General features: G+C 34.9%; 1 protein-coding gene across 1 annotated transcript in view; it reads right to left on the reverse strand.

Moving 5' to 3' along the window:
- The window catches only part of DENND4A (DENN domain containing 4A), a 71,202-nt gene that overhangs the window by 38,989 nt on the left and 12,406 nt on the right, over positions 1 to 19,807 (reverse strand). Inside the window, exons 4-12 of the mRNA XM_052646231.1 lie at positions 18,433 to 18,602; positions 17,294 to 17,535; positions 15,666 to 15,732; positions 14,216 to 14,274; positions 12,786 to 12,930; positions 12,353 to 12,528; positions 9,276 to 9,376; positions 7,384 to 7,602; positions 6,695 to 6,840 (exon numbers count right to left, since the gene is read on the reverse strand). Coding sequence (XP_052502191.1) covers positions 6,695 to 6,840; positions 7,384 to 7,602; positions 9,276 to 9,376; positions 12,353 to 12,528; positions 12,786 to 12,930; positions 14,216 to 14,274; positions 15,666 to 15,732; positions 17,294 to 17,535; positions 18,433 to 18,602 — 1,325 coding nt within the window. The remainder of the gene's footprint in view (positions 1 to 6,694; positions 6,841 to 7,383; positions 7,603 to 9,275; positions 9,377 to 12,352; positions 12,529 to 12,785; positions 12,931 to 14,215; positions 14,275 to 15,665; positions 15,733 to 17,293; positions 17,536 to 18,432; positions 18,603 to 19,807) is intronic.

Genomic DNA, 19,807 nt, shown 5'->3' on the forward strand with positions numbered 1-19,807 from the left:
TTTAAATAAATAAATTTATATTAAAAAAAGAAAAATAGGAAAGAAAATACCCCAGAATTTGAAGGCCATGAGTTATAGATTAAAAGGGCCTATATATGTCCAACTCAGAGACGAAAATGAAGGCTGATACCAGGCATATCCTTGTGATTTTAGAACATCGGGGGTCTTAAAATGCTTCCAGAAAAAAAAAAAGAGATCCGGCACAAAAGATCAGAAATAAAGACAGTACTAGACTAGATGGTATTCTCAACAGTAACATCTGAGGCCAGAAGACAATGTAGTAATGACTTCAGATTTCACATCCAACCAGACTAGCAATCAAGTATTAAGGGAGAATAATGAAATCTGCAGACAGGCAGGGCATCAAAACATGTAACTCCCATGAAGTCTTTCTCACTAAACCACTGAAACCTGTGATTCACCATAACAGGGAAATAAATCAAGAGGGAAGTTACTGAAGCCAGAAAGCTGGGGATCCAACTCTGAAGGTGTACAGAGGTCAGTACCGTTCCCAAGATGATGGTGAGGGAAAATCCTAGGATGACAGTCTAGCAAGCAGTTCAGACTGAAACACAAAGATGGAAAGCTCCAGCAAGAATTAAAAAAACAAACAAACAAACTGATAGACTACCCGACATGTTAGAAAAACTGAGATTTTAGATTTTTTACCTTCATAGAAGAGCTTAGAGATGAATTAATAGTATGCACAAAATTAGAAATATAGCTATTACTAACTTTGGGAAAACAAAGTCCATACGTAAAAGAAAATTTAATTACAATATGTACATATGACCTATCTGTGACTGCATACGAAGTGAAATTGGCAGACAGGCACATTGATAAAATATCAATTAAAATATCAACATTGAAAACCATTTGACCAACTATGGGAGAATTTTGGTGATGGTAGTAGATACAACCTTAATGGATAATATATAAAACAATAGGCAGCAATAACAAGACATTATTTGGAAACCATAAAGTAAATGACTGATGAAATAGCTGAAAGAGAAAGCGGTTCCTCAGAGAATAGAAACTAGGGGTGGGAAAAAAATGGGACCTAAGCCTTGTAAAATCATTTGACTTTTTACACTATGCTATGTTTTAATGTGATAAACAATTAAAAATTACTTTTTTGAGATTTGGCAGCAATATAAAAATGTTTATAAGATCTGGTTATGTAAAAAATTAGGAAGTATATCACAATTATGTTAAAAACATTGAAAGTAAATGTAAAATGGATATTAGGGCACTAAGCTTCTGGAGTTTTTCCACCCTTTTATTTTCCACACTTCCTGTTACTTCCTAAAACAACATTAGGAACATGTCAATAATAACTGAAAATCACTGGTGTCCCTAGAAGAATATAATGTTTATCAGTTTAGATTAGTTCAATCGCTCAGTCGTGTCTGACTCTTTACGACCCCATGGACTGCAGCATGCCAGGCCTCCCTGTCCATCACCAACTCCTGATGCGTGCTCAAACTCATGTCCATCGAGTCGGTGATGCCATCCAACAATCTCATCCTCTGTTGTCCCCTTCTCCTCCTGTCTTCAATCTTTCCCAGCATCAGGGTCTTTTCCAATGAGTCAGTTCCTCGCATCGGATGGCCAAAATATTGGAGTTTCAGCTTCAGCATCAGTACTTCCAATGAATAGTCAGGATTGATTTTCTTTAGGATGGACTGGTTGGATCTCCTAGGAGTCCAAGGGACTCTCAAGAGTCTTCTCCAACACCACAGTTCAAAAGCATCAATTCTTTGGCACTCAGCTTTCTTTACAGTCCAACTCTCATATCCATACATGACCACTGGAAAAAACCATAGCTTTGAATAGATGGACTGTTGGCAGAGTAATGTCTCTCCTTTTCAACATGCTGTCTATGTTGGTCCTAGTTTTTCTTCCAAGGAGCAAGCATCTTTTGATTCCATGGCTGCAGTCACCATCTGCAGCAATTTTGGAGCCCCCCAAAATAAAGTCTCTCACTGTTTCCATTGTTTCTCCATCTATTTGCCATGAAGTGATGGGACAGGATGACATGGTCTTAGTTTTCTCAATGTTGAGTTTTAAGCCAACTTTTTCACTCTCCTCTTTCATTTTCATCAAAAGGCTCTTGAGTTTTTCTTCGCTTTCTGCCATAAGGGCGGTGTCATCTGTGTATCTGAGGTTATTGATATTTCTGCCAGCAATCTTGATTCTAGCTTGTGCTTCATCCAGCCCAGCATTTCACATGATGTACTTTGCATATAAGTTAAATAAGCAGGCTGACAATATACAGCCTTGACGTACTCCTCTCCAGATTTGGAACCAGTCTGTTGTTCCATGTCCAGTTCTAACTGTTGCTTCTTGACCTGCATACAGATTTCTCAGGAGGCAGGTTAGCTGGTCTGGTATTTCCATCTCTTGAATTTTCCACAGTCTGTTGTGATCCACACAGTCAAAGGTTTTGGCGTAGTCAATAAAGCAGAAGTAGATGTTTTTCTGGAACTCTCTTGCTTTTTTGATGATCCAACAGATGTTGGCAATTTGATCTCTGGTTCCTCTGCCTTTTCTAAAACCAGCTTGAACATCTGGAAGTTTGTGGTTTGCATACTGTTGAAGCCTGGCTTGGAGAATTTTGAGCATAACTCTGCTAGCGTGTGAGATGAGTGCAACTGTGTAGTAGTTTGAGCATTCTTTGTCATTGCCTTTCTTTGGGATTGGAATGAAAACTGACCTTTTCTAGTCCTGGTCCATGGGCAACCCCAAAATGAAATGAGAAGCTCTATATGATATGCAAACATTTTTATGCAGATGAAAAGAGGTTAATGTCATTATAACAGCAGCAGTGATAATGAAGTAGAAGAGATGAACCAGAATAAAAAGGTTACAACCAATACCAAAGGACACTGGAAAGGAAGCTGGAAACCAACCACTCTGGTCTTCATAATGGAATATTATAAGAGAACTGTCTGTCTGTGAGCATTAGGTGTTTTTAAATTTTTATTTATTTATTTATCAGCTGCTCCCTGTCAGACCTGTCCGTTTGTTTGCATAGGAAAAAACCTATAGACATGGACAACTGCTCTAAGTATTGTAAAGTCTACTAAAATATTAAAATGGTACTCTGCAAATTCAGTACCTTGGGATAACTTCCCTTAGCTTGTCTACTAATAAAATCTCATTTCAACATTACCAAAACTACCATGTAATAAATGCTTCATTTATCAGTTGGGCATTTCTGTCTTTTGGAAAAGACAGTGACATCTGTCTCTATTGGGAGAAAAAAGAAATCCAACACCCACGGCAGGATAAAATTAAAATAATTTTCATATTCTCTTCATATTTTTTCACAAGACATTAATATGCTCAGAAAACACTGCAGAGGGATGCTTGGGAGACCAAGAAAAACCTTACCAGACTATTTGTTACACAAAACTGCTTTCGGTTAAGCTCCATCCTATAGGAACAGATTGTAAGGATTTAAAATACAATCATATGAAGAAAAAGAACACATGGCTTTCAAATTAGTCATAAATGAAACACGAATAAGTTTCATATATTGTTCTTCTTAGTCCTAGTCAGCTTTACCCACTCCAGGTTTTTTAAAGTTGATCAAATGTTTTCTGTTTGGATAGGCTAAGATCAAAAGAGGAATATGTCTAATTTTTGTTCAATCTTAGTCATGGATTGGCTGAAGCACTTAATGAATATCTAATATTATTTTGTTTTCATAGACCGACTGCCAGAGGGAATCTGTTCACTTAAAAAATTAAGCTCACAGTCACTTAGCTAAGGAATAATCCCATATGAATGTCTATTTTAAAAGTATTATTGATATTCAAAAACCATTTACACATTAAAAGCAAGCACTGACTTTCTGTGCTTAATGCACTGAAACTGTGCTAGTAAAATATGAAAAATAGTAATAGCACTGTACAATTATTTACTATTTCAGAGAGTTCTGCTAATACTAGGAATACAATTAACCTCTATTAAGATATATTTTATGATATCACAAATGAAATCACTTTTAACTAAGAAAAAGATCCACTTTGGATTTTTGACATTTTATTATTTTCTCTAAGAGTTCCTTGAATTATAAAAAAGCAAATACAAGTAACTATGTTTTAGTGAGTAAATTTTCCAGTTTTGACTTTCTTAGTAATCATCAAAATTCTTAAGTATAATATGAATCCACTATATATAAGTGATATTTTTTTGGATCCAGACTTTGAATAGGTAAAGAGCATTTTAGGGAAACAATCTGCCTAGACACAATAATTATACACTTAATTGGGTTGTTTCTTTTTTGAGACTTCTCAGAATTTATATTCTTTAAGTCAATCATGCCTCACACTAACTTTTATCAACTAAACAGTAAGTAACCTATTTTCAGAAAATCCTAGACAATACAGAAATTTTCAGTAATAAAATATCCTTCTTCGAACACGATACCCTAAATATCTAGCAAAATTATAAATCCCGTATGTCTTACAATATTGTAAGAATTTTTTTAAACCATATGATACCGTTATGAGTTTTTAGCTGAAACACAAACTTGTGAAAGCAAGATACACAAAATGAGCAAGAAGTAAAAGGGAACAATACAAGATTTTTCTTTTCTGCACTGTTAATTGGATTCTTCCAACTAATTCAGTGTTCCTATGTAGATTCATAAATTTATTGGCTAAAGCAGGCTATTAGCAAACCCTGTCACTAATTTGGTCCCTTATGATTCAGTTGACTTGGCACAAGGAACAATTGTTACCCAATTATTAATATATGCCATTGTTCACAAGGGAAGCTCAGCACCATAGAGGAAGCCAAGCACTACAGAGGAAAAACATTCAAAGTGCACGTTAGTCAGAAACATTTTTATTTAAAAAACCAACAGAATTATTCCTATAAAAAAGGATTTAGAGAAATTATTCTTTAAAGCATACTCTTTTATTCATTGTACACCTTTTCTATTTATTCTTTTTACTAATATTTAACTTTAAAAGCACCAAAAAAGAGCAAACTTAAAAATTTAATTAAAATATTTAAAAGCGCATTCTTAGTGTAATGCTACAATAAAGACAAAACTACCAAGGACATATAATGTTACGTCTCAAAATAAACAGGATTTCAAGGCAGAACTCAACTTACAGAAAAGCAGGGTTCTAAAAGTCTGTCTTATTTATATAAGTTATTTAAACTACAAAAAATGAATTTCCCAAAAAAGCAATATCCTTTTTGGGGTGACAGAAATGTTCTATGTTTTGGGGTCATGGTTACATGGAAATCTATATTTGCCAAAACTTACCAAACTGTACACTTCAAAGGTGCATTTATTGTTTATATATTTATTTCAATAAATTTGTCCTAAAAGGTGGTCAGAATACCAATCCACCAAAAAGAAATTTAATACATATTTCTGGCACGACACTATAGCCATGCACCATCTGAACTACAGATAGTCACCACGTATATCAGTATTTCTATGAGAAAATGAATTCTGAGTTCTAAGAAATGCTGGCATATATCCACCTTTTCCCTATTCTAAAGGATTTCAGGGTTTTGTTGATGGCTCTGCAATGAAAGGAGATGCGGGTTTGATCCCTGGTTTGGGAGGATCCCTGGAGGAGGAAATGGCATCCTGCTCCAATACTCTTGCCTGGAGAATCCCATGGACAAAGGAGCCTGGTGGGCTACAGTCCATGGTGTCTCACGAGTCACACATGACTGAACAACTAAGCAAGCAAAGCAAAGCATTTCAAGGACTAGGGTGGTTATTTCTGGGCATCTTAAGCTTGTCAACTCTCTATCAGCACCAGAAACAGTATTTTTCCACATCAATTATGCCTCACATGTTCTAATTTCCAGATCAAACTCTGATACCTCATTTGCTCACCACCCAATGGGAACACTCAGACTCTGCCTTGCTTAGACGCTGACACTCTCTGCTGTCCTCGTGTCTACATGGACGTATCCTGTTTAGGTTCTGACCCCTTGGAACAGTCTGTCCTCCCCCATGGACACTCTCTTCATCCTGCTCGTCCTCTGACAGCACCCCCCATGCTACCCTTGCGTGGATGAATGCTCTCCTCACTGTTTTGGGCTTCAACACCCCATGCTCACTCAGCTGCTCCTCCTTCACCCATTCAGAGTCTGGCACCCCTCTCCGCGCCACTGTTCCCCAAGCTCCTCTCTATCCAGCATGAATACTCACTTTGCTCTACCTCACTAATGACAGTGGACTACAGGGGAAGGGAAGGTTTCACAGATGAATATAATAGAATTAATTCACTTAATTTATGCTACAAATGCACTCCCAAATTGCAGAAATGTTCAGGTGAAATGTTATGTTCTACTCCTACTCTCAGTGTGTAACAATTCACTTCAGACCAAAAGGAGAGGTGAAAATTAAGGATGCTCAGGTTAGAGGCCCACAGACTTGGATAAAATCCCCTCAGTCTATAAATGGACAGGAAGGGTTACAGACATGGTTGCTAAAATAAAACTCATAATAGTAAAATCCTGCAAAGTTATAAATTCCATAACATCTAGGAGGCCACCAAAACATTCATAATAAACGGTCAATGATTAAATGGAATTAATTAAAGTTTTGTTAAAAGCTGGTTAAGTTATAAATAGAAACTGTAACTCAAAACATTTATAATAGTCACACGAAATAAGTTAGGGCACTGTGTAGACATACTATATGACTTACTTTATCTACACAATCATCAAAAAACGCCAGGCTTGCATCTTTATCACTGACGAAAGAACATTCCTCAATGAAGCGAATAAACATCTGTGTTTTGGTCATCATGTTATAGAATTTCTGATGTGACCGGTCCCGACTTCTTAAGAAAGCTGTTCAACATAAATTTGCAATGTTAGTATATATAATACATTCATAGGTTCAGAGAATTTTTGAGCTAGCAGGAACTAGATCAAACATGTCATCTATACCCTCCACACTCTACCGTTTTGCAGAAAAAGAAACAGACTCCTGAAGGAGACATGACGTGACAAAGATACAAATAGGAAAGGAACCTGAGCCCATTCCTTTGAAAGGAATCTTTTAAATCCCCCAACCCAGGGGCTCCTATGCTTGCCCAACACTGCCTGGCTGCCCTGAAAGCTGAAAGCATCAATATCTTAACACACCTGTGACAAAACAGAGTACAGTGGTACTTCTCAAACAGTCTCTTCTGTGTATTTTGCTACTGGGGTTGTATTTAATGTGCCTGAGAAATAACTAATTCTATGGAAATGGATTACCAACTGAGTTGACAGACATACTGCTGAAACAGACAAGTGTAGTTTGATAAATATGGGCTACTAACCCGGAAAGCAGCCACCGCGAGGTCAAGCTGAATAACATGGAAGCTGTAGCACTGTACAATCACTTACCTTGCAGAGCAAAAAGAGAAGTTGCATCTGTGGCTGTCTCAGATGGGGCTTGAGTTATCGGTCTTAAGTATGATCTATAACCTTTTAAAATAGAGGCCATGAAACACAAAAATGCCTCTTGGATTTCCAAATCTATCATGTGCAACCTCTTTCCAGAATTAAAGTCATAATCATTCATTGCTAAGTCCATAAGTCCATCATCTCTCGGTCTCTGCTGTACTGTGAAGAAATACAGTGTTAATGTTTTCTCCAGAACTGTCAAAACTAAGGTTCATAGTGGTATCAATTACAAATCTGTTGCATATGTGATTCAAGTCATTATGCTGAACACCTTATACAGTCCTGTATTTCAATTATATCTCAATAAATTTGAAAGAAAAATAATAAATGTGTTGAGTTTTCAAAAGAGCTCAAGCTACTTCAACCATTGTTTACATAACTCCTTAACATACAGTAAAACTTGAAATTGGTCTAAGGATGGTAACAATGCTCAATGTTAATTTCCTGATTTTCATGGTTATTGCATACAGTAGTGACGTAGGAGAATGTACTAGTTGGTAGGAAATATGCATTCCATTTGGAGATGATGGGGACATCTATTCTCAAAAAGTAAAAGGAACAATGTTTGTGATTGCTTCAAAATGTAAAAACTTTTTAAAATATGAGGAACAATAAGTCATCTTAGGAAGTTCTTGTGACATTCTTATTGTCTAAGAAAGCAAAAAAGAAAATGGGCACTGGAATGGAAGACCTAGGTTTTAATCTTAGCTTCATCCTTATTAACTGTATGATATCTGACAAGCTACCTCCCTCAAATTTATTATCTCCATATTTGTAAAAACAAAAGAATGTATGTGAAAGTTCTCTGAAGCTGTAAATTGATATATAATCCTAAATAATATCAGTATTTTTTAAGCCTGTAATTTTAAGCTTTAGATTCTACCCTTCAGTAGAGCTGGATGGGCTATTTCACTTATTTTAATAATATTTGAATATTGCCATAAAAGCTGCTGGACTTCTCAGCTATTCAAAAGAAGCACATGAATTAGAAAGCAGTTAAGTAAGTAGCTTAAATAAAATTCCATATGTAATTTATTTGTTCCATAGGATAAACTTTTTTCTACTTTGTCATTTTTTTTCATATCCCAATACTTTGAGCCACTTTTGAATTATCTACTTGTTGTAAGGTTCACTTTGTGAACACTGTCTTTTCCTGTGTCTACTTCCAACAATATTACAGGTACCCTTGAACTCTTGAGGATGTAGGCCTCCTCCCATGTTTATATTTCACTTATACATAAATGAGAACCGCAAATATCGCTACTTCATTACTGACTACTTTTCATACAACAGCATCAAATTATGAACCCTGAATGGACTGTTCTTATAGTAATTCTGGATCACTATCAAGATACTCTTATGTAAGCTTTGAACTGAAATATGCCAATCAATTTTCACTTTAATTTCTGCATGCTTTTGGCAAATTTCTGTTTTCAAATTATTTGGGGTAGGCCACAGCATTAAGATCTACCAAAGGTGAAAGCATATGACCATGCTCCCACCCCATGGAAGTCATCAGCATTTTCTAATGTAATTTAAACCATCTGTCTCAGACTTTCAAAACAAACTTTCTATTTTATGTACAAAGGAAACACATAAGTAGAAAACAGTATTTTTCCATAGTATTTGAAAATAATCACCTTAACCTCTTTTTGAATTTTATTATGATATAAAACTTCATAAAAATCTCCCATTCAGTTTCTAAAAACTTGCTTTAATGTTCATTTCTAAAAAATTTTATTTTAGATAAAAACTATCCCTTAACAAGTAAAGCAAAGTTGGAGACTTTTCTTCAGATTAAATTACTTCCTTTAATTAAATTATACACTTACATTTTGCCAGTTGCTGATGCAAATTATTCAGTGTGTTCATCAGATTTTTACATGGTTTCTTTGGAAGTATCTTCCAGGCTACATTTTTCTTGTCACCAGTTCTGAGATTAAATGATAACAATAATATATTTGTCAGATTAACATGGGGAGAGGTGGGGCAGGTATATACCTGTTATTCATAAAGAGGGGAAAAGAGAAAACACACTGAATAAAAATAAAGCATACAGAATATTCTTGTTAACAGGAGAAAAATACTTCAGGTGTAAAATGGACTGCTTAATGTTGTAAAATTAATTTATTTTGAGGGTAGAGCTTTGTATTAAATATAGCTCAAAAACGTATACTTATGTTGATACTGAGTCAATTCCACTTGCACTGGAATCATGCAAATCACTCCAAAATTTAATGTGGTGGTCATCAGATCCCCCAAAGGAGGAAACAGCAACCTACCCCAGTATTCTTGCCTGGAAAATCCCATGGACAGAGGAGACTGGTGGGCTACAGTCCATAGGGCCACAAAGGGTCAGACGTGACTGAACATACACGTGTGCACACATTATCCTTAAGCTCATTTAGAGTCTTTAGACACTTAAATATCGGGGAAAGCCTACTATTGGAACTTTTGTTTTTCTCTTATAGACTCTGAGACAAAGCACTCTAGAATACATTCAGTGAACTTATGATCCCTAAACCTTATCAAAATACTTTGATATATTCAATATTTAGTTTCTCAGTTCCCTAAAAAATAAGTAAAATTTAGTTTCTTTCAGAAAGGAAATAATCTATAATGTTAGATTCTTTGAAAGAAGTATAACATCCCCCAATACTTTTCTAGCTATAAAAGAAGATATCTGACAGTGATATCTTTGTTTCTATGATGAACTCCAGTAATCTCCTTTATCACAACTACTACCACACAGTTGCTCTCTAAACTATAGATGGAATAGAAAAAGAAAAGAGCATGGTGATAAAACGTGGTAAAGCTTTTGGACTTAACTATAACTTTGTTGATTCCATTCTCTATTTATTAAAACTTTTTACTATTTCAAAAGCAATAAACACTCATTTTAGGAAACTTGAAAAAATGTAGAGAAAAAGGGGAACAAAAGTAAATCACTTATGTTCTAACCACCAAACTCAACAACATGGTGCAGGTGTTAAATGGAACATGCTGAACTTTTTGTTTTAATGTTCCCTAAATTTCCCACAGAACAAAAAGGGCAAATAAAACTCCACAAACTAAACAAAGAAAAAACGAGTGGATGGGAAAGCTTAAGCTGACAAAGAACTGTCTTGGAATCTACCCTATCTTTCCACAATGAGAAAAAAAGTATAGACAGGGCAGGGTCAAACTGCAGATGTCCTGCTGTGAGATTTTATTTCATTTATAATGTGACCAGGACTACAGGAACCCTGTATTAAAGTGAGAACACAATGTAAAAATACTTGGCATTATTTTCTTGCTGAAAGTTTCAAACACAGCACTCCCACTGTGCCTTAGCATTCACTGTGTGTCCCTTGCTAGATTATTAGCAATTTAAGAGAAAGGAGTGTATTTGGTTTGTTTTTTTATTCCTGATGCCTAGCAAAAAAAAAAAAAAGGGCGGCGGGGGAGGAGGCGGCGGTGGGAAGGACACTTGAGATGTCTGTAGCATGAATGAATGAACAATATTTTCGTATCATTTCATTACATCGAATTACTACTATTTACTCACATAATTTTCCTCCTCTCGCCCTTGATAGCATCACTCTAAAATTTAGTTGAGGAGAAGCGCTTTATCTAGTACGTAAGTTTGAATCTATGACAACCTTTCGCATTTTTATTCATGGTGAGTTCCATTATTAGATTACTATTACAGAATTAGTTAGCCAATAATTAGTGAAGGAAGTACTGGTTGTGGAGTCAGACCATGATGTTTTCAAAATCAGTCCTTCGAGTATAAGTTATGTGCCTTTTGATAAATTAGTTAAAAATCTAAGTTTTGGTTTTCTTATCTGTCTGGCAGAGTACTTAGCAAAAACTACCTCACAAAATACAGAGATTAATAAGAGATACCTTAGGCTATGCATACAGTTTTATGCCTAGAACATTATCACATATTAATTTCCCTTCAGAAACTTGACATTCATAACATGTTCTTTATGTATTTATGAGTCAGAGAAGGGGAAAGGAAACAACAAATTTCATATTCAGGAGTTTTCTTTCAAATTTCAGGTTGAGGTTCCAGAAATTCAGGATGAAGGAAAGTAGAAAGTGATTGGTTCACTCGTTCAGTCCTCCCATAGGCTTGAAAGGGCGATGGGACCAAGAAGGAAGACCACTGATGAGTGCAAACAACTCATGTTTTTTTGATTTTTTTAACTCATTAGTGATCAAAACAGGAAGTTAAAATAAGAAAAAAGTTATTTTAACAAATTAAGTATAAAAAGAAGGAAAATGTAATTGATTACCATAATAAATACAGTATACACTTATTTACAACACTGCATTTCAATTTTTAAAAACATTATGTCATGTAACATTTAACAACTGGCCAAAAAAAGAGATGTTACTTTAATATTTGAAGAATTAAACTGTAAAAGGTACTAATTAGCTTTGGGGCTTTACTAACAGGATAACTCGCAGTTATTTTAAGTATGTCCTGTGGATGCAACGTGGTATTGCATCAATTTCCTCTTTGCTGAAGAGCATAAGTATGATTAAACTGAAAATAAAGGACACAAGAGAAAATACTGAATTAAAGAAAAGCTATATAGTTACAGTAGGTACAACTTAAATATTATTTCAATAGAGAGAAAATTATAAAATCCTTATATTCCTTATATAAATTTCTAAGGCATAAGATTATAATATTTCTTAAATATTTAAATATCTGAGGATTAAAACCTTCTCTAGTACACTAAATCCATCTCATCAAAGAATAGTAAGAACTGATTCAAAGATGGTAAAAACCCCAAATATAAAAAATATATAGCTCAAAAGAATTCTAGTTATTATCACAAGATATACCACCAAAAAAAAAAAAAACCTACAAAGTTGCAAACTACAGAATGTAGAATCACTGAAACAAACTTACTGAGAAATAGTGTTGGTATCTAGGTCAACACAACTGACATCTGGTGGAGGGTCATAGAGATCAAAGTATCTTGAATCAATTCCTACTATGAATGGACATGGTGCACTCAAGACATCTGCTAAAGCCAGTGGGCAGAGAGGAACATAGGGGCATGGCCAGTGGAAAGGGAAAATCATCTTGGATAAAAGAAAAAAGAATATTTAGCTGTTTTAACATTGAAGCATAATTCATTGGCGACACAGAAAATTGTCTTTTAAATATTTATATCTAAAGTAGTTTAATACTTGTTAAATAATTACCATTACTGATAATGGTCAGAAAATTAAAATTCGTTACACTCTGGATTTTAGTTAAGCATTGAAATAGCTTTAAATTATATGAATAATTAGGTTTACAATGAAACTGACTGCCAAGAAAAAACTGTGATACTCACAGATACTAATGCTTCTGTCACACTGGTAAGCACGGAAGGCCGTAAGGAATGAATGAGAATTTTATGTTCTGTTACTGCAAACACCAGGAGTGTCACAGCATTTTCAGGGCCTAAATTCTGGAGCAGTGTTGAAAACTTGCCACCACTGTAAATCCAAACAAAGATATATAATTTAAAAAATAGAGATCCAAAACCTCATTATACGAAATAATGTTTAAAAGTTTATGATTAGGGTAGGGTTACAGTTCACATTACGTATTCAACTTTAAAGATGACTGTTGCTCTTTTGTAGGGAAAACGCTGCATCAGAAACACACTATGACAACAATGAAGTTTTATGAGGTTTTGAAGTCATCTGTGTCTTCTGCCTTGTATTAAATATGGAAAATGAAAACTTTTCTGCTTCTTTTTTCTATAAAATGATCTGCCATGTAGATAATGTTCAAATAAAGAATTCAATGTATATACAAAATGTTGTTATATGATTACATTTATACAAAGTGTCCAGGACAGGCACATCTGTAGAGAAAGAAGTAGAGAAGCAGTTGCCTAGGGCTGGGGAGGGTGTCTGTTTCTGTAGGGATGGTAGAGGTAAGGGAGGGTAACTGCTAAAAGATATAGGTGTTTTTTGGAGCTACAAAAATGTTCTGAAATTGATTATAGTCATAGTTGCAGATATATTCATTGAATTCTACAATTGAACTGTATAGTATGTGAATTATATATCAATAAAGTCATTACCAAAAAAACAAAAAGTCTCTTGGTAGTCTCAGTATTTCTAGTTTACTCTCAGTTCAAACAAAGGTTAAGAAAACACTGGTCACTCAGGGCCAAGACCTGGTGATGAAATAATCTGCAATTCTTAGAAAATTAACGTCAAAGATGGCAGCCATTCTCCCTTAGGTATGTACCACCAAATAACTTAATTATACTGTAACTACTTCCCTGCTAGAAAAAGTACATGGCTAATTAAATATCAAGAAATGATACTTTAGAAAAAACATACTTCATAATTTCTGAACTTTTAAGGTGATGAAATACATTATTCTATTCCATGGGCTAGTATTTATACGTAACTTTTTATTTGGGGGTTAATTTTAAAATGAATATTTTTCAGAGGATATTTAAAGCTAAAAAAGAATCATTTTCATAAACTATATACATATGTAATCATTTATGCATTAATAGTTGTACACACTTGATCACAGTTAAGTGGATATGCAAAATACCAAACACTGTTGTAAAAGTTTTTCTGTGTTCTTCAAGAACTTTAGCCTAAATTTTAAGTAAAAGAAATTTAGATAAGAAACAATTAGATGAGAAGTATTTCCATCAATGTTTGCAATTTTCCCTAGGAAAAAGAGAAAATACTGGAATGCTATTTTAGTTTACACTAAACATTTAGAGAAACACAATGAAGTTTTACTTGCCTCAATGGAAGAGGTGAAGAAACAGGCTGACTGAGGATCAGATTATCATGTGGTGATAACTGAAAATAGGTAAGAAATAAAGTATTTCAAATATAAAGATTAAAACACCACCTTCCAGTAAAACAATTTCACACACATACATATAGATGATGCCCATAAAGTTTCAATATTCCCATGCACCAGTTATAGGAATAGTCTAAATCACTTACTAAGATCCTAAAAGATATGTCCTGATGACTGACCTAACTACTAATTCTTCTTACTCTAAACCATATTCTTTTCTTCTGTTCCTCAACACTTCCCTGATGCCATGTTAACAAACCTGTATTGAAAGAATAAACTGCTCAATTAGTATCATAAAACCAGGGTTAACTAATCTATGGCCTCAGGGCAAATCCACAGACCACCTGCTTTTATAAATAAAGTCTTATCAAAATAGAGCCATGCTCATTTGTTTACATGTTACGTAGAGCTGCTTTTTATGCAATGAAAGCAGAGCTGAGCAGTTTTCAGAGAAACAATACAGCCTGTAAAGTTTGAAATATTTACTGTTTGGTCCTCAATAGAAAAAACTTGCCAACTTCAGCTATAACATAAATCTTTTATGTGTATCCAACCTGAGTGTGCTGTATATTCTGGCACTAAATATCAAGAAGTAACTTGGGATGATATGTGGATATGCAGACTATTTATAATGCTTATCAAAATGATATATTTTTTAGAAACTTTATCTGTATCAATATATTAATACAATTAATCTACATTTTAAATTTTATGCATATTTATACAAATCTTAAATATCTATTTACAAATAATTTCTAATTTTGAATGATACTCCACTAAGGGTTATGATAAATACAATAAGGCACATACAGAGATAATACATGAAATATTTTCTCAAGATCACTTCAAAAATTATGCTTAGATAGATTTAAAAAACAACTTACATATCGGGAGTATAAACAAAAAAGAAATACAGACAAAAAAAGAAAGATAAAGTCAACTGGGAAAAGAGATGGGGAAAATAATTTATGTTCACTTTAAACTTCCCATCACAAGGATGTGAGCAATTGTTCCCGCAATTAGGAAAACACACAACTTTTTATTTCATCTATTCTAATACACTTAACTTAGGGAATAAGTGCCAAAGGCAAAACTTTTAAATACCAAGAATAAACGTAGGGAAAGCAGTCCCTTTTTATGTGTTCAAAGTGTCTACTGCTGTCTACTTCCTCAGGTCTACAACCCTTTATCTAAGAGGAAATATTAGATGTTGGCTGGGAGGCAGTTAATAAAATCATAAAGGTCCAAACTCCAGCATGAAGCAGCATCTGGTTCTCTTTTGATTCCATTTGATGTTTTTCTCCTCTTATAAAACTGTTTTACTTAGGTTACATTTTGACAGAGTCCATAACCATTCAACAGAGCACTTACATCAAGAAAATCTTACCTGAACTAGAATCCGTGGTCTCTGAGGAGATGGAAAAGGAACTTTATGCATAAAATGAGAAATATGCCTTAAAAACAAACAAACAAAAACCTAATTCATTCCAAAGAGAATACCATATGCTATAAAGGTCAACATGTCACCACAAGTTCATGTTGAGTCAAAAGCTCTGTGTACTGATAATTTCGAAATCCCTACTACCACAAAAACAAGTGAACAACCAACCAAAATCATTTGTACCATTTAAGCTGCTTCCGAATAAACCCACCCCCCAAATTTTCATAATAGTACTCTCTCATATCCAGTAATAATTGTATTAATGTCTCAAAAGCCACTGTAAGTTCTACCTTATGTGGACATTACCAAGGAAGCTAATTCTTGCACTGCAATACACTTATTTTTAGTCAACTGCTCATATTTTTAAAATGAAGCAATCATTGAGTATTTCAGAAAAATGAAGGAGTTTAACTATTTCTAAAATAAGAACAATATTCTTTTGATTAACAATAGGTTAAAAATTCTATTGCTGATTTTTTGGGCTTTTTCCCCAGAAGCAGACAGATAAAAAGATAGATTGATGGGTTTTGTTTTGAACACCATGGAAAAGGAAAAAGGGAACAATAGTAAACAATCCATTTTAAAGAAAGAGTTATTTTATTTCTATATAACTTTTAAACCATTTTCAAATCATCTTGGCTGCAGAACAGATAATTTCATCTGGATAGAAAACATCAGAAGAGCATGGTATGGTATCTAAAATATCTAAAGTGAAAGTGGAAGTGTTAGTTGCTCAGTCGTGCTCAACTCTTTGCGACCGCATGGACTGTAGCCCTTCAGGCTCCCCTGTCCATGGGATTTCCAAGGCAAGAATACTGGAATGGGTTTTCATTTCCTTCTCCAAGGGATCTTTCCCAACTCAGGGATTGAACTCAGGTTTCCCAAGCCACCAGGGAAGCCCCAAGATTCTAAGTTCAATTCAGTTGCTCAGTAGTGTTCCACTCTATGAGACTCCACGGACTGCAGCACACCAGGCCTCTGCATATCTAAAATGATATCTAAATGATATCTAAGATATCTAAAAACAGTAAGAAATATAAGCCCAGATTATATGTAAAATAAAAATCACAAAACCTGTAAAAAAAAAAAAAATTCCAATTAGGATCTCCAAACTTCACAAGATATTAAAAAATGAAGCATTTATGTCATTTTGTTAGAAATAAAATTATCTAAAATAACAAAACTGTAGATATAATTGGGGATTTCCAGATGGCTCAGTGGTAAAGAATCCGCCTGCCAATCCAAGTGATGTGGGTCGGGAAGATCCCCTGGAGGAAGAAATGGCAACCGCACTCCAGTATTCTCGCCTGGAGAATCCCATGGACAGAGGGGCCTGGCAGGTCACACCTCATGGGGTTGCAAAGAGTCAGACATACTGAGCAGCTGAATACACACACACACACACACACACACAGTTATAGTAAGAGAAATATTACCTAACTGAATCAACCAAATCTTTTTTTTCTCTTGAAAAATTTAGTTTCCAAATAAAATCCATTCAATTACCAGTACAAATATACCATACATAGTGGAAAGAGCTGCCAAATTTTGAACCAAGAAGGCTGCTAACTTACTTCTCAATTGGAAGGACGTGAGGTCCAGAGATGGAATAACGATATAGAAAAGTCAAAAACTTCCTGAATGCATCAAAAAAAGGCCAGTGAGAGAGAAGACAGATGCATTTATTAGTGTGAATTGTCTTGGAACTATCAGACTTCTCATTTGCTGATGATGCTAAACCCAAAAGAAATCTCTGTTTTTCTGTGAGATTCTCCTCGGAGTATGGTTCATAAAACTGAATAGCAGCACCATAGACCTGGAAAACAGAAAGTACATTTGATAAATATGCCTTATATCATTTACTCAAATCACATCACTGGTTAAATATTTAATGGATGAGCTATTATGAGCCATTATATGCCTATGAGCCAGGCAAGGTGCCAGGCACCAGAAACAGTGGTGAAGAGACATTGCTCTTGCTTTCTCGAAGTACATTAAAACTTCATCGATGATGTCAACAACAAAACTACACAGTGCAAATGTCAGGTCCCCTTATTTATTACTGGAAAACAATATGTTTAATTAAATTTGTTTTATGAAGAGTGAAAGCAATTGTATTGATAGTCTCTATAAGAAAATGACTGAAAACAATGAGTTGGCCAGAAAGTTCATTTGGGTTTTTCTGTAAGATGCTACTGAAAAATCCAAACAAACTTTTTGGCCCGCCTAACAATTATTTAGTAGGGAGCAGGACAGAATTTTAGATAAGGAAATACAAATTTCAACTTCAGACAATTCACTGAATTTCTCTAGACTTCAATTTCTCAATATATAAAATGAAGATATTACACTAGAGATCAAAGTCCATTTCAATGATCATAGGCTATGGTTCTAAACAGCACTGCATATTTAATAAAGTCTTTAGTATTACTTTAAAACTTTTGTAACACAGAAAATGAAGCAATGCAGGATCGTCATTTGATAATGAAAAAAATATTTCGCCGTATTCACAAGAAAGGCATTTGGGTATGTGAGACAGACTGAAAATTTTCTTTTCCTATGTCTCCAGATATAGTTATTTTAACAACGTGAAAGAGGTGCATATAATAGATCCAATTTAACCAGTTATTGTTTCTATTGTTACTGCATATAAAACTTAAGACTTGAAAATGTACAAGAAAACTGCAGATATCATTTGTTAAACACAGAGTACCTTCTCAGCTGAGGCTCCAGTTAACACAAACGTAGAAAATACAGGGAGCGGGTATTTGCTATTTGACGGCCAACATTCAATAGTTGCGCCCATTGGTAAACAAAACAGGGGAACAGATTCTGGGAGTGAGAATGACTCGTAATCTTCTTGAGGGTATCTACAAATTAGACCTATAAAAACAATAATAAATATTAGCTCATCAGCTCTTGAATTTAGCAGCTCATAATTTGAATGATGCTAAAATGCTTTATTATTTAACACATCTGGAAGACTAAAACACTATATGTTCACCAAGTAACTCTGAATGCTTTAATAGGATTCAAGTGGATTTTAATCGTTGAACTAGTCATATTAACTACTTAATATTTATCAAGCTTCATCCACAAAGGCTAGTAAGGTAAACAGGAAAAGACTATTCCCTGGTAGCTCAGACAGTAAAGAACCTGCCTGCAATGCAGGAGACCTGGGTGGGGAAGATTCCCTGGAGAAGGGAATGGCAACCGACTCCAGTATCCTTGCCTTGGAAAATCTCATGAGCAGAGGAGCCTGGTGGGCTACAGTCCATGGGGTCGCCAAGAGTCAGACATGACTGAGCAACTAAGCACACACAAAGAAACATACACAAATATGCACATACTCCTAAAAAAAGAAAAATTCAGACTTCCCTGGCAGCTCAGATGGTAAAGCATCCGACTACAATGCAGGAGACCCAGGTTCGATCCCTGGGTTGGGTAGATTCTCTGGAGAAGGAAATGGCAACCCACTCCAGTACTCTTGCCTGGAAAATCCCATGGACGGAGGAGCATGGTAGGCTGTGGTCCATGGGGTCGCAAAGAGTCAGACACGACTGAGCGACTTCACTTTCTTTCACTCTCCTAAAAATTCATTTTGTGTTCATACTACCTTACAGCATATAAACATACTATTTTGGGAGGAAATTTTCAATATGCATATATTCACTTTACTAGGTTTTGATAGCTTTACCTTAGGGTTTTCTTTTGACACATTAAAACAGATATTCCATAGGACTATATATATATGACTTCTAGCACAAATACAAGAAAAATTATACATAAAAATAGAAGTCACATATTTACAATGTCTTTAAAACAGTATCAACTTAAGCCCAGCTTCTGAATAATCTCAGATTATATGAAAATAGAGTTTCAAGTGGTATATGATTTCATGTTAAACAGACTAGCTGACAAAGCAGTCCAGGTGTTTTCCACTTAACAAACCCTCAAGAACAGACTCTTTTACTGGATTTTGTGGGACCAGAAACAGTGATAGGTTTCCTAAGCTTGCATCCTTAAAGTCAAGTGGAAACCATCACGACACAATGTTAAAAATAAAATGACAAACTGGGACTATGACT

The sequence above is a fragment of the Budorcas taxicolor genome, chromosome 10, assembly GCF_023091745.1.
Source record: "Budorcas taxicolor isolate Tak-1 chromosome 10, Takin1.1, whole genome shotgun sequence".
NCBI classification, from domain to species: Eukaryota; Metazoa; Chordata; class Mammalia; order Artiodactyla; family Bovidae; genus Budorcas; species Budorcas taxicolor.